Below are 24,870 nucleotides of genomic sequence, written 5' to 3'. Positions count from 1 at the left end.
GCTCTGAAAAACTGAGATTAAACTCTTATCGTGTTTTTTTTTATTTTAAGCAGCTTCTTTCAGGCTTTAATTCCATGTAAGAATACACATAAAAAAACCATTTAAATCTCTATTTTGTTCTCGTCTGGGTCAGTTTTTAAGATATATGTAAAGGTTCAGTAAACATGGGGTTACAAATAGTGCCTGTAAAAGGTGAAACAAAAATGAAGAGAAACACAGTAAGTTCTTCCCACGTAGTGAAATCTTTACTGTAGCAGCGGATGCACACAACAAAATGCAGATGTAACGTCATGACTGATAGCAGCAGGACGAGGCAGTCGCCTCATTAAACACTGTTGTGTGGACTCAAAAAAGGCACCAATCATTTCTCCTCCCAGGAATCCTCTTTAAACACAGAAATAAAAAAGCTTAAATACAAAATAAATCTGTGCTCTTATTGTCTTTTGTATGAGGAAGAAAATAGTGCAGAGAATATATTTACATCCCAGCTGTGGCCCGTTACAGCAAAAAGAGAAGAAGAATATACAACAAACATAATCTTATAAATTAACAATAAAGAAGCGATTCAATTAAAAAACAATAAAGAGAGGCCCAAACTAAATTAAAGTCAAAATAAACAGCAAACAGTAAATTCCCTTAAAGAACTTGATGTGTAATTAAGACCAAACTGTTTCACACAAACATGTCAGGAAATATTGGCACTCATCGATTGAAGGCAACATCTTTGTGATACTTTGGCTTCAACAGAGCAGACAGCATGTCGGTCCGTTGATCACCTAAGGCATTCAGAAAAACTGATCCAAGCAAAAAGATTAACCTCATGTGAAGCAGCAGTGATGAAATTAAAACTGTTAATAATGATTGATCTCACGCTACCTGATTTTGGATGCTTATTCAGGGTACATTTCATTCACAGGTAAGACGGAAACAGTCATATATAAGGTACTTCAGGATGTTGTATATTACTGTAAGTACTCAAGTGTTTTAAATGCAAAGTGCAGATCGAAGGATTATAGGTTTTGTATTTTGTTCTTTTACTTTTTGCTAAATCATACATACAGCCATCCTTACTTATTATTTCTATTAAAAACTTTCCAGAGACAAATTTGTTTTGCATTCCTTCTTTAAAGGATGCCTCATAACAAACAGCGCTTTGGTGTTTCTCAGGAAAAAAGTTGCTTACATGTCAAGCTGGCCCCACACTACACATGTTTAATTTGCCAGATTTGCCAAGACAGCCAGTCGAGGAGTAAAATTGTCCTCCATGCTAACTGGGGATACCATGGCTCTCAGAGGCCCCCTCTTGCAAACCATTACCATGAGACACAGCATCTGTCCAAACAAAAATACAAGCTAAAACTTTCAAAATAAAATCAGATTAAACTTTTGATTCGACTAGGCTAAGGGTTAAGGTAACAGTAAGGACAAAAAAGTTAAAAGTGAAAATACTGACCTGGGAAACCTAATTACTGAATGCTTGATAAAGCCGAATAAACGGTCTGCTTACAGAAATAAAAGCTTGACCTCCATGAAAACCTTCTAACACAGCAAACAAGGATTACGTAGCTCCATTACCTGTGTAAGTAATAAAGATACAGGAGCTACGTAAATACTAGAGCTATGTAGCTTTGTAGAATATGTCAATACTGGAGCTAAGTAGCTTCACAAGCTATGTAGATAGCAGTGCTACGTAGCTACATATGCTATGTTGATACCAGAGCTATGTAGATATGCAGATACCAGAGCTATGTTGTCTCGTAGCTATGTTGATACTGAAGCTATTTCGCTATGTTGATATAGGAGCTATGTAGCTAAGTAGCTGTGTAGATTCCAGAGCTGGGTAGCTTTGCAAATATGTAGGAACTGAAGCTATATAGCTATGCAGATACAGGAGTTATGTAGCTTCAGAGCTATGCAGATACAGAAGTCATGTAGCTTTGTAGCTATGTAGATACCAGAGCTATGTAGCTTTGTAAGCTATGAGGATACCGGAGCTATGTAACTTTATAAGTCACTGTAGATTCATTAGATACCAGAGATACATAGATAATGTAGCTTAAGCTCATGAATATCTCTGCCTATGAAGCTACAAAGCTATTGTGCCACATAAGCTATGTAGCTAAGTTATCTATGTAGCTTACATAGCTATGTTAGCTTTGGCTTTGTTTGCTTAATAGCTTACATTGCTAAAGCTAAGTGAGTTACACTGGCTTACACAGTAATGTTAACTACAGAGCTAACTTGGCTTTGTTAGCTTAAAGCTAACAAAGCTAAAATCAGTCCCTGTTGGCCTATCTACTTCTAAAAAGGATCTACACATAAATTCACCCTGGGTCTGACCTTTTTTCTGTTTCATTTATGTAATGTAGCTTAGCCTGTAATGTTTTCAATGTAATTATTTTATGACTCTAACTGCCAGACTTTGTTTATAAATAAAGTTGGATTTAAAAAAAATTCAAACTTGAAATATGTTGCACTTGCAAATTCCGACAATTTCATTCTGACAACATGGTCTCTTACAGTAACAGTCAGAGACGTCTGCCAGACTGTCTTGAATTTTTCCTTTTCAGTCACATTCGATCACACAAGTTTCAATGAGATCTCATTTCTGAGCAATCCTCACTGTGAGGTCTTTCCTACAAGCAGCAAGTGCGCGGTCTCAAGGCCTCATCTAGTTTGCACGTTTGGAGGATTATGAGAATAAAAATTGTTTGAAACTATCCTTATGTCTGTGGTCCCTGATATCTTCAATAATAATTAAATGTTTAAAAATTGTCTTGGCCTGCCTCGCCAAATTTTGTAGTATATTCGCGTTGCATATCAGTATGATGATAAAGCTTCATAACTGTTCTGGTATTTGAAAATTCAGGGAAAAAAACAGCAAAAAAGTCCTCTGGTTCTTTAGAACTATAATTGTACTCTGTCCAGCATTACATATATTTTAGTGTAAATTTCATCCTTACTGAACTCTTTCATCTAAGGTTTTAATGCTGGTAATACCACAGAAATGTCCAGTTTTTGAAGCCATTTAAAGACAGCTTTAAGCTCAGTTTCTATATTAACAGCCTCTGTCTTATAAATTAACAAACCAATGCTAACTGCAGCAGTTGCTACCTTTGATTCTGCAGTTGTATCTCTACAAGCTGCCTGAAAACAACACTTTTAAATACACTTATAGCCTAAATTCCACTTCTGCACCTCTGTCAGTTTATAAGCATCACATTAGCCACATGGGATACCAAATGGTTCAAGTACTGAGATTTCTCCAATGCTGTTCTTTCTTTGCACACACGTCCCATACGGATCCGATGGAAATTCTTCCACCTGTATGATATCTAGGTATTCCTTTATAGCAGCGGCTATCTTATGTTTCTGGAAGTAAACATTTGATACACTTGAGGATTCAGAATGGTCCAAAGTTTGGGGATAATATGCCAGAGAAGACCTCAGCTAGAATCCATCGTCGTAATCTCCATCAAAGCCGTAATCTGGAGGACAGAGAGACAGAGGGAAGGATTAGAAAAAGACCCTTCATTAGTTTAAGGGAATGCATGAGTTGGTGTTTAATTCTAATCTGTTGTTACTAACCTTGCCCAGAAACTAGAGCAGTAATTTACAGCTTAGGATGTTTTTTAAACTCTCATATCTGAGGAGTGAATTTATTATTAGCCTCAACAAAGAGCCTCTGTGTTCTGTGACTAAACGATGGGAAACAAGCGTCAGACTGGTCAAATATAAAAATGTCATTTTACTCTGTAGGAGGAACAGTGAGGCCATCCATCACCTGTCTGTCTGGTTTAATGTCCACTGTCTGAAGACGTCCGTCCTGCTCCTCTGTCCTCTGCAGCTCCAGAGGTGCTGCTCTGACCCTGACCCTGACCTTTGACCTCACTGTGGAGGGGACCGGAGTGAAAACAAAGAGCTCCCCTACAGGAATCAATTAAGCAGCTCGGGACTTTTTACTGCGGCAGAGTCAGGGACCTTAAAGTTTAACGGGCACAGACGTAAAGTGAAGAAATTTAATCTTAGCCAGGGCTCATTAAAACGTAGCAGGAGTCTGAGGCGAAACTGAGCCGTGACCCAGAGTGACGGATTCATTAAAAAGAGACACTCGGACTATTTCACAGTCCGCACACTGAGGAGTGACAAAGAACTCTGCCACTGTGACACCCAGCGTGTCAACTACATTTAAATGTTCAAATCAAGAAGAGGAGCCTGAAAAGACTTTTCACTAAGGAGTCTACCGCTGTGCTGAGGAGATTTCAGCAGGTAATAAACTTGATTATAAAAGTTTAGCACCAAGGTTCATCAGGAGGCAGTCTAATGATCCCCACTCAGTAAAATAAACACTGATTAAGTTCTTTGTTAATCAGCAGAGCAGAAAATAATTAGAAACAACTAATAAACCTGATTGTTTGACTGAATACATTTGCAAACTTATTATTTTCATTCCCTTCCTCCTCCAGTGTGATCTTTTTCAGCTGAAATGTACCCTAACTATCTTTTACATTTTCTCTTTGTGCATTCAATTTTTACACTTACTGTTTTTAAGACACAGTGTTGGCATAATCAACAAATAAATCACTCAAATTCAAATCCACTTAGCATGATTAACATGAAAAAAATTTGAATTCACAGCCCTGAACAATGCTGCATTTCAGATATTTGGTGACCAGTGAAGTAGATTCATCACTGTAACAGGCTTTAAAATTAACTATAATCAGTAATAAGTTTCATTCAAACATTCAAAACTACAATTATTAATTTTAACTTGACACTTAAAAGAATCAAACAGTATTAATACATGTAATATTTTCTCTTAACAGTCATTAATAATCCAGAAGTGTATGCAGGGATTCTGCTCTCTGTACTAACATTAGATAATTTTCTAAATCTTATGGGCATCTGAATTGTTTTAAATATGTTCACTGTAAAAATTTTGCAAATCAGGACTAAGAGCACAATTTTCCAGGACAGTCTGGCTGCAGACTGTTTATCTTTGATGGCCACTCTCAAAGACTGTTCATCTGAGATTTCATAATCTCAGAACGAGAATAAACACTAAAAATTTCAAAATAAATTCAGGTTGAACTTTTATTTCAGGTTATGGCATAAGTTAACGTTAGGGTTAGGTTACCAAAAGTCAAAAACTTGACCTGCAAAACCTGATTACTAAAATGTTTAACAAAGCAGAGTAAACAATCTGCCTACAGGGAAAAAAGCTTGTCCTGTATGAAAACATTTTAATGCAGCAAACGTAGCTTACATAGGTAACGGCACTAGGTAGCTAACAGCTAAGCTCACAAAGAAGCTACATAAGCTACGTATCTCTGTTATCTGCATAGCTAAGTTAGCTTTAACAACGTTTGCTCAGGTTCATGTTGCTAAAGTTGAAATAGCTATACATAATGGAGCTATTTAGCTAACAGAGTTACATAGTTAAGTAGCTAAAGCTAAGCTCAAAAAGCAGCTATGTAAGCTAGGCAGAAATATTATCTACATAGCTACATTTGCAAAAGCTCTCGTTGCTAAAGCTTACTTAGCATTGACTTATGTAGTAATGTTAATAATGTAGCTTGTAGGGTTTTTTTCTTTCTTTTTAAATGTTTTTAGTCCCTGTGAAGTTGTTATGTTTTTATGATGTTTTTATGTTCACTGTGGTTTTATGTTTTTATTTGTTTTAGTCACTGTGCAGCACTTTGGTGAACTTAATGTTTTGTAAAATGTGCTAGATAAATAAAGTGGATTGGATTGGATTGTGTAGCTATGCTACCTTCAGCTAAAGCTAGCAAAGCTAAAGCGAGACAATGTTTTTCTATCTACTTCTAAAACGAATTTATTTTATAATAATTTAATAACAGTTATTTAATCCTAGATTAGAAGTCTGACCTGTTTCTTTGTTTTATTTATAAAATGTTCTTAGTCTGCAATGTTTGCACTGTGCTTATTGAATGTAAGTGTCAGACTTTGTTTATAAATAAGGTTAATGGTTCTTAAAAAATCTAAAACTGAAAATACGTTGTGCCGGCAAATGATGGCACCTTCTTTTTGAGATATACAGCATCTCAGATGGACGGTCTGTGAGAGGTGCAATCAGAGATCAATGGTCTGCAGCCAGACCCCTCTCAGATTTTTTGGAACCAGCAGACACTGATTTCTCTCTCCTCTGCTTCCCGTCTGCAACAGACACTAAATCCAATATGTGAAATTCATTTTGACACTTAAAGGAATCAATAAAAATGTTTTTGTTTTCCAACAGGTGAACAACAGCTAGAGGTGTAGTCTGTGCCCAAGAGCAGGACATGGATAGTGGGCAGGAAGCAGCACCACTTCAGCAGCAGTAAAATCCTGCTCCTTTCCGCATGTTTGTGAAGAGTTGTCAAAGTGTTTCTTAGTTCTTTAGAGATAACAATTGGGGAAAAAAAACATTCCTCTTTATCACCACTATCTTAATTACTGGGAACTCTCTCTCCTTAAAGGAATGGGCTTACACCTTGGAGTTGGTTCATACAGACAACTCGAGATGCACCTATTCAAACCAAACATGCATCATAATCAACTCAACCAGACAAATATCATCCTAATCTGGGGGTCTATTTAAGCTGCAAGAATTCTAGTTGCTCTCCTCTCCTCTGCTCTGCCATTGCCAGCTTTGCCTTGTTGAATCAGTCCTGCACTATCACTTTTAGCCTACCTCCACCCAAGCATCCACCAATACACTCAAACTGGGGTTTAGGATGTTACTACAAATTCTGCATGTTAAATAAATCTGCTAGGAGTGACGAGGTTCGAGCTGGGACACCAAACAAAAACTATACTATCAAATACCTACTGAACTAAATTATTGAAATAGAAATGCATCATATTACTGTACACAATTGATAGAAAGATAGTCTTTAGAACCAAACAGATGGATATAAAAAGGTAAATTAATCACTGATTGTGTGTGAACTGACCGTTTCCGCCCATCAGGTCCATGGCGCTGACACAAGGCTCCTCCTCGTCTTCGTCTTCCTCATCAGCAACCGCATCATCGTACACGACCGGCCCGCTCTCCACCACCACATTGCTGACGGGGGCTCCCATGGGCAGCGGCAGGGGGTTGGAGTTGGCAACCTAAGCAAACAGGAAATATTGTTGTTGGTGAGCAGTCGGGCGCCGTTCAGTATTTTTAATATTTTCCTCTGCGTGAGACACGTGTGCACCCGGGGAAATCTAAACTAGATGTGATCTCATATGCCCCACTTCCTTTAAAATGATAAAAATAATAAAGATGGCGTAGTATGGAGGTGTGTGGTGTGAGCTGGAGGGCAGGTAGAGGGTACAGAGAGAGGAGGAGATATTTAATCAGCTGCAGCATCTCCACGGATGTCTAAAAACAGCATCAGAGCAGGATCATGGCCTTTTTCATCATTTTATTATTACCTTTTTTAAAAAATCTGCATAGTGTACAGTGTATCATACTAAAGGGTCAGAAATCAACCATCGCCTTAGGCAAATACATCCTTCAAAGTTCATCAAAAGGATGTAAAATTGAAAATGAAGGAGTGAGGGCAACAAGAGGGCAAAAATTTAATTAAATTGCACCTTTCTGTGCATTTCACCCTTTTCAGACAGTCATAATTGAGCTGTCAAGTTTGAGCACGTCAACATGTCAGCATTTCCCTCACAGGTAACTGCAAGTGAGTCTGTAAGCAGTCGAGTCTTTCCAGTTGCATGCTGGGAGTCAAAAATGGAGCAGTTTTTGATCAGGACAAACAAGTAGAGTGAAACAGGAGGAGATGTTGGCAGCATGTCGACAGCAGTCAGAGAAAATAAACCGACGCTGTAATAAAAAAATAAACCGCTGCAGTAGAGGTGGGAGAGGAAAGATGGGAGGCCTTTTCCAGGTGTGGAAACGATAAGAGACAAACAACAGACATAATACCTGCTAGTGTGAATGTTCCACTTCATATGATGGTTTATTTTTCCACAAGGACCACGCCTTACCAACTGACCACTAGAAAGGAACAATTACTCACAAATTGCAACACTGATTCACTCAAATAGTAGCCAGGTTTAAGTAATCCAAATAGATAGATGAATACTGTAAACACAGTTTAAGACTGGCAAGTTCATATCAACTCCATGTAAGCAGTGAGATGTTAAGGGCCTAATGTCCTCTGAACAAACCAATGCATTTCAGTGCTCAGTGTCCTAGCGGAAAAACAGAAGCATTTTTAAGCTTCATTTCTGTCCTCTAGGCCTCTATTTTACATAGGACAGAGGATAAAGCTGAATCTGAGCCACCCACTTGAAGGAATAAAGCCTCTGAACACGGAGTGCTACCCAACCAGTGCCTTAGACATCAGCGTTTTCATTTTTGTTGCTGTGTTCATAGCACTCAGAGTTAAGAGAGTTTTTCATCATAGGCAGTAGAGTTACTTTACATTAAGGTTGAAATGATACTTGTCACTAACAGCCATGGTTCAGGGGTCACATTCCCATGCACATAGTCACATGACAAATACATCTAAATCAGTGGTTCTCAACTGGTCTAGCATCAGGACCCACCGCCACCTCTTTAACTACACAAATTCTTTAAAACTTTCCATCATAACCCGATCTTTGAAATAAAAAATGTGGCATTTTAGACTTGACATGGGACAAAAGATATAATGAGACTAAGCAATGGAGACGCTTCTTCCAAAACAAGTCAAATCATACACTTTTTGCCTCATATTTTTCACCAGACATGACACACTTTTGGGTCCCGACCGCCCAGCTGAAAACCAAGGGTCTGAACAAAGAAAAAAGGCAGTTGACACATTGCTGTCTTCACACACCAATCTAGGCTGCAGTTGCTCGTAACTTCTAACCAGGATTACACAACTAACAGAGAAGAGAAAAAAGCAGGCACAACAAAAGACATGAAGAAGAAAAGTTAGACTCAGTATTAAGATTGAAAGCAGAGAACCTCAATGCTGGTTGTAAGACTATATGAGGAGAACACTGGTTTCAAGTGTGTATTTAAGTGCTCTGCTCAGGCTCCATTACAATTTCCAATCCTGTGTTTACACAGGTTAATCTGGGGTTTTATCTGACACGTTGGATAGACTGTTTTATACATCGACAGTTTTTCACATACATCTGGGAAAGCTCACATAGAAAGTGTTTTTTTACAAGTGAAAAAAGGCCCACATTAGAACATGAAGCTCGTGCTTGACTGTTTATCTGTTTTCTTATTGAATGATGAGTTTAGTTTTTAGTGAGATACTGGAGGCTCATCCTAGACGGTAACACTACACTACACTCGTCTGGCAATAAGAAAACACAGAAAAAATATAGCTTGGGAAGACAGTATGCATTTATTTGGATTATTGTATATTTTAGCTTCAGCATAAGGCAGTGCTACTGTGCTAATTTTGTAAACAAACATTTTGACAGGACAATCTGATGTGCTTTTTTTCGGGACTTAACCTGAGACAATAAATTCTCTGGTCCATGGAGCATCATTCTCATTCTGACTGGGACAGATCTAGTGACAGCCAGGGCCAACCAGGGTTCAACTGAAATTTATAGGCCTTCTTAAAATCCTTGAAATGACTCACTATTAGCCATTTAAGCATATCCAATCACCAAGCACATCTTTACCTAAATTAGACTGGATTTTCTGATTTCAATATCATAAAAGTGAGGTACACAAAGTGGTCTATCCTTATAACTTTCAGTATGTGGCCCTCAGTGGAAAAAGTTTGGACACCCCTGCTTTAAAGCTTGCAGGTTGTGGCTTTTTTTTTTTTTCAAAATAATAACACTTAAATACAGTTGCTGTTTTTGTTTGAGGGGTTTTATGTCCAGCTCAGTCAAAAAGTAACTTCTCAGGATTCAGAAAGCATGTAAAACTGCTTCAATGTAGCTTTAAGGGATGCCTGCAGTTAATTTGATATTATTTTTATACTAAGCCATGACATTTAAAAAGATATTTCATACAGCAATAACACCCGGTTGCAGTCCTGTCAAATCAATTCTAAGAACACGATCTGCCCTTGAAAACAACTGAAGTGAGACAATCTGTTTTTAAACCGTACAGATAAAGGACAAAGGAAATTTCCCCTCGGAAAACACTGATCTGATCCTGAAGATCATCGTCTCCACTTCAATCTCAGCTTTATTTATTCTGCTTAGTGATGAACTGTATGGATATCATAATGCAAACAAACTATTTCACCAGGGAGGACGGACATGCATGGTGTGGAGAATTTCATTTTCTCATACTTCCTACCTGTAGAAGCCAGAATAAAACACCTAGAGTAAGACATAACAGGTTGTTTCTGGCATGAATGCTGCAGATTTTCAAGCTCAGGAATCAAATTAATCTGGATTTTTTGCCCATCAAGTTGAGTATTTCTGCAGTGCCTCAAAGGAAACCTGCATGTTCTCACTTTTCCTTTGAGCCAGAGCTAATTATAAAGCTGGAGGAGAGGCAGGTGGAGGGTCCAGAGGGTGACGGGGAGATATTTCTGTTCTCCTCAGCAACAGCCTGTTGGAGTCCCTGCCGAGGGCCTTCCTCCTCCTGCCATCCCTCCCTCCAATTTGCCTTTCATTTCCTCCTCCTTCCTTTCCTCCCACCTTTCTTTTATTTTGTGCTTCCTCTCTTATTTCTACCCACATCCTTCCTTCTTCGCTCCTTCGCACATTGATTCTCGTTCTGGCTCCCACTTTTCTTCCTGTTATTTCAGCCTTGGATTCTGAAATATACCCAGTGGTTAAACAATAAAAGCAGAAAATATCCACCTTTCTTTTTCCCATCAGTGGCTCTCTGCTCTTTTACTTCATCAGGCTGTGAACGCCTTAATAAAAACTAATAAACATGCACTATAATGCAGGGAAAATTAATTAGAAAGAGCACATCACAACATTAACAATGAGCCCCAGACTAATGAGTAGGTGCGAGTCATTAAATGGGTCATGATGGTGGTCTGTTAGAGGAGATAAAGTCGTAAGGAAGGACGAGCAGGATGTGTTTGCTTGTGTCACTGTGAGCTGTTACAAATTGTATTTACACTCAGATAATGTAGCACCACAAATATCCTGTTACATGGCAGAAGCAGATACTCAAAGTGTGGAGTATTTACACCATTAGCATACTCGGTACAAGTGATTTAACGAGAGGACTGCTTGTTAGGAGTGAGAACGCAGCAGGAGACGAGCGCTCAGAGAGGTTTTATGAGTGTGAGGATGTTGACACTTGATAGCCTGTAGTTACTGATGCATGGAACAAATGAAGGACTGGATTTACTGTGAGCAAACACATGTCAAGATTAACACTCAACTGTTTCTGCCAACGTTTTACATGACAACACAAACAGAGAGCATGAATAACAGAAACAGAGACAATTTACACTCTTTAAATGATGTATGACATTTTCAGGATATCAATCACAAGAAAGACTTTTGAGCTGTGAAAAGTATTTGACCCTTTCCTGATATATTTTTGCATATTTGTCCCACTTTCCCACTTCAGATCATCACATAAATTTCAATACTAGACAAAGATAACTGACGTTAAAATAAAATGCTCTTTATAAATGAAGATTTTATTTGTTTAGGGGTAAAAGTCAGCAACCACTGCTAGCAAGAGTTTACAATTAGGTTGTTTTTACACATGATAGTCCAGGGGACTCAGTCTGTTTTGGAACGAAATTCCAACAATGTTGCACTTTCCTTTGGTTTGGTTTGATTTGCATTCATACTGCTTTGTCAAACGGACCAAACCATCGCAACACCCACAACATCTGCCCGCTAGGGGCACTGATGTCACAAACAAACAGCAACCAAGAAGAAAAAGCCGGCGTAGAAGAAGACGAAGCGGGGAAATCCAGCTCCTTTCACCGGTCTTTTTTCCACATAAACAATGAAAAAACACAGAATTTACGCTGTCCTGGGGTTTCTGCTCTTGCATTGGGGCATAAGGTGCAGTCAGCAAGATGGTGAGCTGTCCAACATGTCGTTCTTTACACATGACGAATAAATAAGCACAGGCCACAACATGTTGCTATGGCTACACAGACGCCAAGCAAGGTACCGACATGTATTTGAGTGTATTAAATCACATATAAATCCTTATATGATTACGCTTTATGCCACTTCCTGTCTTTGGTTCACAAGTTGGTCCGCTTTGCTTTCACACCTCAAATGAACCGCACCAGGATTCGGCTGGAAGTTTGGTCCACACCAGAGTTCGTGTGAGCAAACTTGACTATTTGGGAAAACGGACCAGAGTTCATTTAAAGCGGTCCAAACTTCTCTGGTGTGAATGCGCCCTTACTGGCAGTGAGCCTTTCAATTCACTGAGGAGGAATTTCAGCCCACTCTTCTTTGCAGAATTGTTTTGATTCAGTCACACTGGAGGGTTTTCTCTTTAAGGTCATCTTAATTGGATTTAAGTCCAGTTTGCTCCAAAACCTTCATTTTTTAAAACCATTCAGAGGCAGACATACTGGTGTGTTTCAGATCATTGTTCTGCTGCATAACCCAAGTTTGCTAGAACTCAAGGTCACAAACGAATGGCCAGACATTCTCCTAGAGCCCAAATCATGGTACCATCAATTACAGCAAGTCGCCCAGGTCTTGAAGCATCAAATCAGCCGCACACCATCACACTACCACCACCATGTTTGACTGTCTTCCAAGTTTTCTCCATTTGTGGATAATGGCTCTGACCGTGGTTCACTGGAGTCCCAAAGCCTTGGAAATGGCTTTGTAACCTTTTCCAGAGTGATAGAGTTCAATCACTTTATTTTTTCATTTGTTCTTGAATTTCTTTCGATCATGGCATGATGCATGTCTTTTTGAGATATTGTTGCCAACTTCACTTTGTCTGACAGCTTCTATTTTCTATTTAAGTGATTTTTTGTTTCAACAAATCTGGTGGTAATCAGACCTGGGTGTGGCCAGGGAAACTGAAGTCAACTTTCCAAGAACTGTGGTTAATCACAGTTAAGTCATAGTTTAATGGGGGGGGGGGGTTAGTTGCATGTGAGAAGAGCCTTTGTGTTCTTTTTAGTCAGCAGAGGTTTTCATCTTCTCCCATGGATGCTATTTTTGACAAACAAAGCTTCGTTCAGTTTCACTAGCCACACTCAGACCTGATTACTGCCACTTACAGTTGAAAAAAAAAAACACAGACATCTGCCAGTCTGGAGAGGGTTACAAAAGCCATTTCTAAGGCTTTGGGGCTCTAGCAAACCACAGTCAGAGCCATTATCCACAAGTGAAGAAAACCTGTAACAGTGGTGAATCTTCTCAGGAGTGGCCCGTCTACCAAAACCACTCTGAGTGCAATGACAACTTATCCAGGAGGTCACAAAAGAACCCAGAGTAAACCATCTCTCTGTGCATAATTTCCAAGCACAGCTCCTCGACCAAACAAGCAGATATCTCATGTCACAGGACATCCTGTGTCCAGATAAGGATTTAAAGTTCATTGTTAAATGTTAGTCATCAAGACCACAGTTTCACATCTTGTTGACATGAAACTAAATCAGGTAAATTAATTCAGATGAAATTAACTTGGCATTATAATTACATAATAATCGGCAGAGTGTCCGTTACGCATGGAGGATAAGAGTCTTTGTTTTCCAGAGAGCTGTTTGTGGCTCAGTGAAACGGAGAAGCTGTGTTTTACAAGGAAAAAAACTCACATTCACATAGACCCAACTTTCAAGAAAATGATCAAAAATATGGACAGGACTGGGCTCCATTAGGATGAGAGGTCATAGTGAAGCTGTGCACAGATGGTTAAATTCTTCAGTTGATAAAATTTTGGAGCTTGTTTAAATCAAATTAGGCCAAATACATATTCTCTCGCTATCTCTCTTAAAACATCCATCAGCCTCTCTTTTTCTGGGTAGTGTGTTTTCTGAGAATTTAGCTGCTGCCTGGTGAGGGCTGCGTACTCTGAAGCGCGTCCTTTTACTCTTACTCTTTGCCATAAAGATTGTTCAGTGTGCCTCATTTCAATCACTTGTATCATCATATTAACCCTCTACTGTGATTTAATAAGCGTGTAAAAGTGCACTTACACTGGTCAAAATAACTGGACTTTGAGCTCAAACGTGCCCAGGCATGGTACAGATTGCCTGGTGTGAGTAACTCATGGACAGTTTTGCCTCTCATCCCAAACTAAGTAGACAGAGGCATTTTCCGTTCATATCAAGGGCTAACTCTGGAAAAACCTGGGATTAAGACTTTACTGTTTGCATTTTATTAAACTAAATTTGGGATTATTCCTTCATGCGTTGCACTTGACTGTAGCTGCTCCGTCATTTTTATTCTACTGTTTAATCTTCTGGTCTTATTCTATTTGAGCTTATTTTAATCTTCTGTTTTGACTTAATCCTTTAAATCCTATATGCGCCTGCATTTCCTGCAGTCTCTTTTTATATTGTCTTGTAGTTGTTTTTGTATTTTGTCTTAATGCATTTGTTATGCAACCCCAGAATTACCTCGCCGTTGAAAGGTTGTGTACAATTTAATGTCTGCTGATGTGTTCCAAATGTCATCCTGTGCAAATGGTAAGACCTTTAAGACTCTAATTACTTAAAAGCTCATACTCTCTTTGTTTGTTGTCACACCTTGCAAATATCATCAACGTGCATGCTCCAGTGCCGTTAAAATGAGCTTTTCCAGCCTGTCAGTAAAGACCTACTTTATAGAGGTGAGCGAGGAGGTCACCGCGTCTCTACAGATTGAGCTGAAAACTCTGCACGTCATGTGTTTCACCGCCGGCCCAGCCTGACAGCTTTCCCAAGAACTCAACTTCAAATACACTCAGCCGTCAATTGCCAAGACTATTGCTTGCATAAGCAGACTAAAGCTGCAACGCCAGAACGACTGTCTGCAGTTCAAAGCCCCTCTCCCGTGACCCCATCACCCTGTTCAGATTTCTAAGCCTCTTTTTAAATCCCCACATCTCTGAACGCTGTGTCTGCTCCCTTCACCGGACACAGATTCAGACTAAATGTGGTGCAAGGGAGCAGAAGAAGAAGAGGGGAGAGGGCACCAGGGAGCAGCTGGGTCTGTTTCAACTGGAAGAAATCAACTTGTACTCCTTGTCTGTCTTGTGAAGCCATCATCTCCTCCGTTGGCTTGTTTGAAAAATGTACAGACTAATTGCTGGGTTACCCAGGAGATGAAGTCAATCAGAATGAGCTTGGCAGGAGACACCCGAAGCACAAATATCTCTTTTCAATCTGCAATGAAACGGCAACATTACATAACAGGAGCTGCCAGCGAGGAGCTGCCTCGTCCAATGGCGGCAGCCGTTTGCTTCCAGTTCCCAGGGGGAGGTGAGGGGGGTTGCTAAGTAACAAGCCTTGTTGACCCGGCCCCTCGTGGTAATGTTTTCTTCCTGGTTGACAGAGCCCGAGGTCCCAGAGCGCTTTCATTCAGAGCTGCCAACAGCACATGATGAAGGGGGAGACAAAGACTTGGAGAGTTGGAGGGATGGGAAGGAATGTGGAGGAGGAGGATGATGGGAAAGAGAGGACGGCAGCAGAGCAAGGCATGAACGGGAAAAGATGAGAGGAGAGAGGAAACTCAGAGGGAATAATCATAAAACTAAATGATGAGGAAAGACGGAAAGAAAGGGAGATTCAAGAATGAGAAAAGCAGCAGGAGGTGGAGAGAGGAGAAAAGATAAAATAAAGACAGAGGAATCCTCCAGTAATTTTCAGTTTTTTCAAACAGACTTTTTAAATTTTGTTTCTACCCACTACACTCAAGTAAATAAACTAAGCTCATTGCTAAAGATGTTCCAATCCCTTATATTTCCTTCAAATCTGATATCAGAATGTTGGGTATCGGCCGATACCAGTGTCAATTTCCTGGCTCAACTGTGATGTGGAAAACATACTAATATTTTTTGGCCCTATAGTGAACTCAGAACATAGCTCAGAAAATAGAATTATAATGTCAAGCCTCTCTGTGACACTTAAACTTGTCCATCCTGCTAATTATTGTGAGTTTTACTGATAAATATTTAAACAACAATGACATGGAGGGACACATCACAGGCTCTCTATCTCTCTTTCTCTCCATTACTTCAGTTCAATGGTCTGTGTATTTAAACATGCACAGTTTAGCACAGCATGAAGTGATGACAGAACAGCCTGCCATTGGTTGACAAACCCTCACAAAGCAATAACATTGCCATTAGCATTCGTTAGCATTCAAGCTATTGGTAATAATTGGATAAAAATTGATAAAAAGTTGTTGAATATTGGAGTTTCTGTTGTGGATTTTACCCTCCCGTTGTCCTCGGGTCAAAATGACCCTAAACAACATTTCTTTTCCCAAATTGACCCCGACATTAAAAAAGTGAAGTGCCTGTATTCATGTTTCTATGTAAGCTTTACAAAAAATGCACCACTTTTGTCCTCAGGTCAAAATGACATGACAGTTAAAATCACAGTCACTGAGTCAGTTTCATACCACGAAAATGTGAGACTGCTTTAGTTCCGTCTAAGTCTGATCAGTAAATCACACAAACATGACAAGACATGTGGTCATCACCAATAGAGAGCACTGCCTGTGACTGGCTCTGACCCAGACAGGTGGCGCTACAGATGAGAGTGTCAGGATATGCTAGTAACAGCCAGGCTTTCATGACTGAATATAACAATGTGTCCACACTGTCAGTGTGGCTACTCAGAGGTTATAAGGCAATGCAGTTGACAGTACCACAAGTTTAGAAATAGCCCAGATACTACCCCAGGTGGGGCAAGTAAGAGGAAGAGGCATCAGTTCTGCTCTCAAGAAGGATTGTACGACACATACTGTGTCAGGTCAGATTTATGCCAGTTTGGTACTTAACTGCATCAACCTTAGTCCTGTACTGTTCTGGTCAAAGTAAGTTATTGGGATAAATTAAAAAAAACATATAAACTACTTTTTGAACTTTTCTGCTACTTTCTTTGGCTACAGAATCGCTATTCAAATACTGTATAAAAAAATTACGACAATAAAAAATAACATACTGAGAAAACAGTTGACAGTGTCATTAAAAACAAGCGGTGTCTCCTGAATAAATGCAGTCTTTTTGCCATGGGGAGAGGAAAAACTCATTTATTCACACACTTTGTGATGTGTGACAAGTTGTTTCTTCCAGCAAAATAGATTTGGTGTTTAAAATCTAACTAAGCTGCTTTATTTTGGGGGTTAAGTAAAGGCAGGTCATATTGACCTGCAAGGACACAGGAGTGAACAGAATATGAGGACATCATGACGATTAATCTTTAGAGTCCCTGAAAAGTCGCCTGAGTTCCAGGCTTGCTAGAAAAGCAGCCATAAGGGATTCAAAGACATGGATAGCGTCAAAGGACAGCACAACAACTAGCTTCAAGTAAAGAGAGCGGCTATAGTTAAAGGTTCAAAAGTTATTTAACTTTTAATAACCTGTATCACTTCTTGCTGTATATGAAAATGCCAGTATGGAAGGTTTTTTGAGCAAATACATACAGAGAATGACAAATGGGCCCTTCGTTTGGTTCTTCTTCACTGATCTAAAAACGGTAGCTTGTGGATGCAGTGTTGACAGCAGCACAGAGTAATTTATTTCTGCTTTATAGCGCTGTCTTTTAGCATGGCTAGTCGAAGCAAAATATTAAAATATCACAGCTGTGATGTGTCAGTATACAAGGAAAAAGGAGTCAAGGCTAGAAATCAGATATGAAATGGAGCTTTGGCCATCTGAACACTCCACAGAGAACAAAAGTGCATCTCCAAGAACTTGTTTCTATTGGCGGTTTTGTTTTTTCTTCTTATCAGTGAACTGAGAAGAGCGGATTCCTATCATTCAGCAGAAACAGCTTTCAAGTCATTCACTTTTAAACAAAGGCATAGACACCTACAATCAGAATCACCATTTAAAAGAATGGAAATATTGATCTCAAATTAATGAGATGTTTTTTTTGTTTTTGTTTTTTTTTTTGGCACAGATTATTTGGCCAAAAGCACTGTAAGCTCATTAGAAGTTGTATGAGTTCCAGTTGTCAGCCACCTAAAGCAGAACTCAACTTCTCAAACACTGGAGCCCAGAAATAACTTCATCAGCTTCCTTCTTTACAGAGATGAAGACATGACAGAAGTACAGAAGTAACTTTTTCAAAATTAGACGGATGGGCAGCGCTGTGAGAAGCACCAAGAAAAGTTAGAAATGTGTAAAATGAGATATGAAGGGAGAAAAAGAGCGGAATATGAAGTCCAGAGCATGAAATCTAAGACTTTGAAGATCACGCAAAGCTACCTGTGATTGAATTTAGGTCCAATTTAAAATCAAATTAAGAAATAAAGTTGAAAAAAGCTCAATTTCTCCTGAAGATGGCTGGTGAAAGCTGGGAAGCTCTAAATGTGCAGAATGAGGACATTCATAAATTAAGTGTTCAAAAAGCTGAAGTCCAACTGGGTTTAGTAAAGCAGATAGGAGACATAATGTACCACTAACCCTGTTCTTTGTGGATTCATCTAAAAGCCGGCGAGCAGCCAACAGAAGCCCATCACTGCAGGGAGTTTAAAAAAGGGGCTTCCAAAAGTGCTGTTTAAGACATTTTTATGTTCAACTTTAAGGCCATATTTATTTTAACAGCCTGTCAGAGATTTTTAGGAGCATGACTGCCCTGCAGGGAGAGGGAGAGTGGAGGAGGAGCAATAAAGGAAGGGCAAACAAAAGACAAAGTGAGCTTCACCTCTCACACGGCCTCAGAGCAGATTTATACATCCCTGTTGCTCTGCACGAGAACTCAGCACTCAGCAATCAGTTTTTAATGACCAATAAGACGAGGCCGACAGGGATCACAGTCTAGGTCCAGGTGATCAACTTTAAAAGACGCAGCTCTATGAGGACAAAGGAAGCCTCAAGTCTTTACTTTTAAGTGTTTCAATAATGGTAATGGTTTACCAAAAATGTAATATCTGGTTAAATTACGTGATTTTTATTTTTTCTGTTTTAAATTATACTGTATGGACACTGGAGTTAAAGTTGATGAAATGCAAATCAGCAGTAAGATATATATATAAGATATATACACCCTACTCTTTTTCAGCCATGTTATGTTTGCTTAGGGTTAAATACAGTAAGAGGGGTACTGACCACAAGACTATTGTGCTTTTTTTGAGTTTGATTCCCCCTTTCCAACCAAACTCTGCAAAGGCCTAATTATCAAATGATTCTGAAGACTATCCAGACAGATTTTCCTGTGGTGTGTTGTGTGTTAAGAGTGATTTTACCCTCCCTGAATCAGCTTGGAAGACGACCAAGACAGCCCCAATTTGGAATAGTTAACATTTACGTTCAATATTTACAATCAGAAATTGTATGGGAGGAACACAGAGGAGAGCGGAGAGTGCTCTCTGTGAATTGTAAGGTGGAATGGAACAATAGCCAATGAGGAAGCACAACAAACACAGCCATGAGAACAATAGCAAACATGAAACATAAGTTGAACAGATATGAGAAATGGAGGACCACAGTCAACTGTGAGTGATGTTATTAGAAAGTGGAAATATTTAGGAACAACAGCAACTCAGCCAGGAAGCGTAAGACCACGTTCAATCACAGAGCAAGGTCAACAACTGCAAAGGCGCAGGGTGTGTAAAAGTTGCCAACACAGCTGATGCCATAGTTGAAGAGTTTTGAACTTCCATCGGCATTAATATAAAAATTGTGCCAACTGTGAAGTTTGCTGGAGGAGGGATAATGACATGGGGCTGTTTTCAGGGTTTGGGGTAGGCCTCTTATATCCAGTAAAGGCCAGTCTTGCTTCCAACTTTGTGGCAACAGTTTGGGGAAGGCCCTTTTCTATTCCAACATGACTGTGCTCCAGAACACAAAGCAAGGACTATAAAGACATGGTTTGATGAGCTCAGTGTGGAAGAACTTGACTGGCCTGCATAGAGTCCTGACCTCAACCCCATTAAGTATCTTTGGGATGAACTGGAGCGGAGATTGCAAGTCAGGCCTTCTTGTCTGACATCAGACCTCATAAATGCTCTGCAGAATGGGCACAAATTCCCACAGAAACACCCCAAAGCCTTGTTGAAAGCATTCCAAGAAGATTGGGAGCCGTTTTATTAAACACCACGTTAAAGTACATGTATTTAAAAACAATGTCATTACAGTCCCTGTTGGTGTTATAGGCAGGTGGCCGAATACTTTTGTCCATATACTTTAGCTCAGTTCAAGGTTCTTGCAGTGCTCACCTGTTAAAATCTAAGATTTTCTGATGTCAAAAATAAAATATTCTCTCATTACCTCCACTCTCACAGAATCACAGAAAATGAGGCCTTAGAGTTCATGCATTCATAGATTTGGTATTATCTGTGTCAGTGTTTCCCAGCAGCATGTAACTATAATTCTCAGGGACATAACTGAACGAATTAATTCTACCTGGACTGAGATAAGCAGAAGAGTAATGGCTGGAAGAACCAATTACATTTTTATTTATTTATTATAATGAGTTTAACTTGCTGCTAAAATTAGCACTACCCTGTAATGAGACGAGCTTCCTTGCCACTATTAGTAATAATGATAATTTATGATAATACATAATGACTCTACAGGAAAAGATTACACAACCTTGTACATGCACTGTCCTCTGCTGCACAAGTGTAAAGTGTAGTTAATAGATCGCTTAGCTCTACTGACAGCACACAGCCTAGAAATAGATAGAACAGGCTGACACAGGCAAGAAGAACATGCAGATCCATCTAAATAGCAGTACTTTCAATGAGGATTTTCAGGATTTTCCATCTCCTTACAGCTGCTGTGATTTTTCTGTATTTATACAATTACATACAGCACTGTGCAGAACTCTTAGGCATGTTTGGGCCCATTTTTTTCAGGCTGAAGTAAGACATGTAATGGTAAGCCCACCTTAGGGCACCACTGGTTGTAGGGATGGAGGACTGACACAAGCCAGGCCGTGCTCTAGATGGCCTTGCACGTTACTAGGGGTATAGGAAAATAATCTGTTAAAAATTACAATGTCCACACCTTAAGGGCAGAGCAAGGGTTGATGTAGCAAGTATTAGGGTTGCCATGAGCCCTTGGTCATGCTGTGGATGTCCCAAAAGCAGGAAACCACTGGGCAATTCACAAGGGGTGGAAAGACCAGGATTAAAGAGATGCTGTCGAGCTTGACCTTGGCTGCCAAGCAATACAGGTGTGTGTCGACATGTGTTGAGCTTGACTCTGGCCATCCTCCCCCAGGTTTGTGGCACATTCGGCATGACAGTATACACTTCCAAGTATTATTTCGCCTCCTTATTATATCATAACAACAGATATTAAGCCATATTTCTGACCAAAGTCATATAATAGCAGTCTGTAGACGGACGGTAAAGTAAACACAACTAAGTTCAGTATAGAAACCCGTGTCCAACACAGACATTCACTTTAATAAATTCTCTATAAAAATGTGAATCTGAAGACCCATGAAAAGTGGCAGTAATACCTCAAACCTAGTCAGTTCCAGTCTGATATTCTTCCAAAGCAAATCAGAGTATTTTATCCTGACATTATTTTGTCAATTATTTTATTAATTTACTTTTGAAATACCCTTAGGTTCCTTATCATGCTCGATCCAATGAGCAAAATGTTGAGTTAGATAGCTATTTGCACCCTGACAGTTTTTTTACCGAAATAAAAAGCTTTTTCAAAGTAGGGCTGGACAATTAATCGAAAATGGGATTAAATCACAATACAGCCTGCTGCAACTTTCAAATCTCAGAGGGTTCAGTATTCTTTAACCTGAATTTTGTGTCAAAATACCAGTTTATTTATTAATTTTCTGCAGCAGAGATGTTATGCATTGCATATCATGCAGTCATTCAAGTGCCATTTTTTGAAAAGTCTACAAAAAAATCATTTCTTGGTCTTTGAACTTTCTTTCTTATCAGATATGAGAATGATAAAAACTATCACACACTTCAATAAAACAAATCCAATTTGCATCAGAATTTGATATTTTTAAAAATTGTTCAGCTCTTTTAAAATCTAATATTGTGTTGGTTATAATATAGAATGATTTATTGTTTGTATTTGTTAGAAAAAACACAAGATAAGAAACTTAAGGAATAATTGCATATTAATTTGCAATATTGGGATTATTTTCCCAAATCATTCAGCCTTATTTCAAACCTTAAAACACATTACAATTTTATGCATTTTAAAGGTTTTTTAGCACCCAAAGGAACCCTCAAATCAAAAGACTAAAGTATCTAAGATACTGCACCTAAAACAGCTGATTTGGGGAATATATTCAGTCCTGTATAGGACTTTTAAAGACCTGCAAAGAGCCACACAAAAACACAAAACTGAGCCACACATGGGTGGAGCACACCTTTAAAAGGCTAAAAACAAACACACTGTAGTGTACTTTGAGTTTTATCCATGAAAAAGTGCTGAACATGGATTTATCCACAGCTGAGGAAAGTCCCCAATACATGAACCATAAACTCCTGTTTACAGAACATGTGATAAAAACTACAGAATTATATTGTCTTCTTTAAAGATCAGACATCCATGACCTGATTTTTGATAGATTTGTATCTTTGTTAACATACTTTAGAGTCACAGACTGAATAGAGAAACTGATGCTGAGAAATAAACTGTTTTTTATGGGATTTGTTGATAAGAAGTCAAATCTAAAATAATCCCAGCCTTGTTCTCTAAAACTTTAGGGATTATGAGATTGTGTTTAGCATGTTTTCAGCCTATACTGTCACTGTATACAGAGTGTGATAATCACAATGTATTATCAAGTATTCGTAGTTAATCACAAAAGCTTTCAGTGGTGTTGGGCAGAGCCTCTTATTCTAGATATCTTCATACAATCTCCCTGATACATAGGATAGCATGTCTTCCTTTAAACCTCAAGTAAATTTAGGAGCTTTTTATGGATAAAAGAGCAAGAAAATAAATCTTAATTTCATGCTAAAATCACGTAATTTTAGACAGCAATGAGCCACTTTTGTTCTTGTATTTGGACCATTAACAGTTCCCATGATGTGAGCCATTATTATACCATTAAACTGTACTGCAAGTGTTTTCCTACCATGTTTGGGTAGTCAGCTTTCTTATTTTTATGATATTTTCTCTATCAAGTTGCTGTTTCTGCTTTTGATGATTTGACTTGTAGACACAAACTGCAAGATTAATGTGTTAATGTTGGAAGCTGGAGATTTGTGCCCCTTTTAAATGCTTTTGAAATTTTTCCCAAGTAAACAGCAGCTCTGAGAGTGAGAGTGTGGTTACAGCGGTGTTTTTTGTCTGTGTGTATTGAGTTAGACAGCGAAGCAGATAAGACTGTAACAGTGAGTGAATAACTGAGTGAGTGCTTTAGAGAGCAAAAGCGAAGGGGGAACTTATCTGTCTGAGCGACTGACTTTGTGACTGAGTGTTGGTGTGTTTTGGTCCGTGTGTGTGAGTGAAAGTGCAGGAGGGTGAAGCAGGGTCTAAGTGAGTGAGCAGGAAGACGGAGCCGAGGTTGAGCGAGCGAGTGACAGAGACGAAGAGCAGACGTGATGAGGATGAACTCACCTGCTCCAAGGTGGGCTTCTTGTTGGGCTGTCCACTGATGAACGGCTGCAGCCTGCAACACAAACAACAACACAGCATCAACACAAGTTAAACTTTCATTTTTCTATCCTAAAAATATCCCCCAGCTTTAAAGGTTGCTTACATTTCACTCTTTTATTGTTCGGGCTGGATAGCCTGGGAACCAGACAAATGAATCCTACATCTTTTATTTGCTCTGGCAGAGAAGTCTTCAAGAAACTCCAAAACTCCAAATCGTAAACATTTTTTTCCCAGTGGCTTTTTTATCCATAAACAGTGCTCAGTTCCACCCACCAAGTCACAAGACTATCTTAATACAAGGTTAGAAACATAGAAGAAAGGTGTAAGATTAACATGGATTAAGCTGCAAAGTAAAAAAAAAAGACAAAGAAATGGCATAAAGGAACAAAAACACTGGACACAAAAACAGAAATGGCAGAGTTATAGAAAAATTCTATAGATTCATTTCAGGAAAATGACAAACAATGCAAAAGCACAACTGCCAAGAACCAACATGGCTGCAGGTGTTTAAAAACAGGTTATTAGTAATTGAATGAGTGCTAAAACAGAAAAAATAACCTTGTAAGTCACTTAAATTACATTGTATTAGTAATACTTTGCCAGGCTGGATTGTGACACTGCTGGAATAATCCGTACATGTACGGTACTTCCAGTTCTACTGTGGGTCTTCTTATTTGGCCAAAACTGGAAGTGTACGTGAGAAGTTCAACATGTTCAAAGCACTTTAAAAGCCTTTATTTCTCAATCTAAAAAGGTGGCATTGTCCTATATAAAAAATACAACTTGTACAGTCAACTTTAAAAATACTTTATATGGCATCCAACTAAGGTAAAACCAAGTGAAGCCTCCAGTCCTGAAAATGAAGTCCATGCAGAAGTGAAAAAAACAGCAATTCAGTGAGTGTCCAAGCCTTTTTTTTTTTTTTTTTTTTTACAAAAGACATAAACTGGTTTACAGCCTGGTTCAAAAAACTAAACGTGTCTCGCTAATGTCTTCATGTCCTCTCACTGTGGGGGGGGGGGGGTTTGTACAGCAATCGTTTTGATTATATTTAGAAGAAACCTCGCTGTGCACTGTTTGGTGCGTCTCATTTGATTGACAGATAGCTTGACAGGCAGACGCTACCTCCAGAAGGCTAGCTTTACTGCTATCTTAGCTGACAGGAAGTCAGACAGAAGCTGGACATCATGCAGGCTTTGTCCAATTCTACAGTCTATGTGTAAAACCAGTACATACCAGTGCTAATTTTG

At 39.1% G+C, this 24,870-nt stretch overlaps 1 protein-coding gene across 1 annotated transcript in view; it reads right to left on the bottom strand.

Moving 5' to 3' along the window:
* Positions 1-236: 236 nt before the first annotated feature.
* LOC121526144 (transcription factor IIIB 90 kDa subunit-like) overlaps positions 237-24,870 on the bottom strand; it is a 178,264-nt gene continuing 153,630 nt past the window's right edge. The window contains exons 17-19 of the mRNA XM_041812554.1: positions 23,582-23,633; positions 6,957-7,116; positions 237-3,488 (exon numbers count right to left, since the gene is read on the bottom strand). Of these exons, the coding sequence (XP_041668488.1) occupies positions 3,451-3,488; positions 6,957-7,116; positions 23,582-23,633 (250 nt within the window). The 3' untranslated portion in view covers positions 237-3,450. The remainder of the gene's footprint in view (positions 3,489-6,956; positions 7,117-23,581; positions 23,634-24,870) is intronic.

Source organism: Cheilinus undulatus, linkage group 18, assembly GCF_018320785.1.
Source record: "Cheilinus undulatus linkage group 18, ASM1832078v1, whole genome shotgun sequence".
Lineage (NCBI taxonomy): Eukaryota > Metazoa > Chordata > Actinopteri > Labriformes > Labridae > Cheilinus > Cheilinus undulatus.
This window is presented reverse-complemented; position numbering and strand designations above follow the sequence as displayed.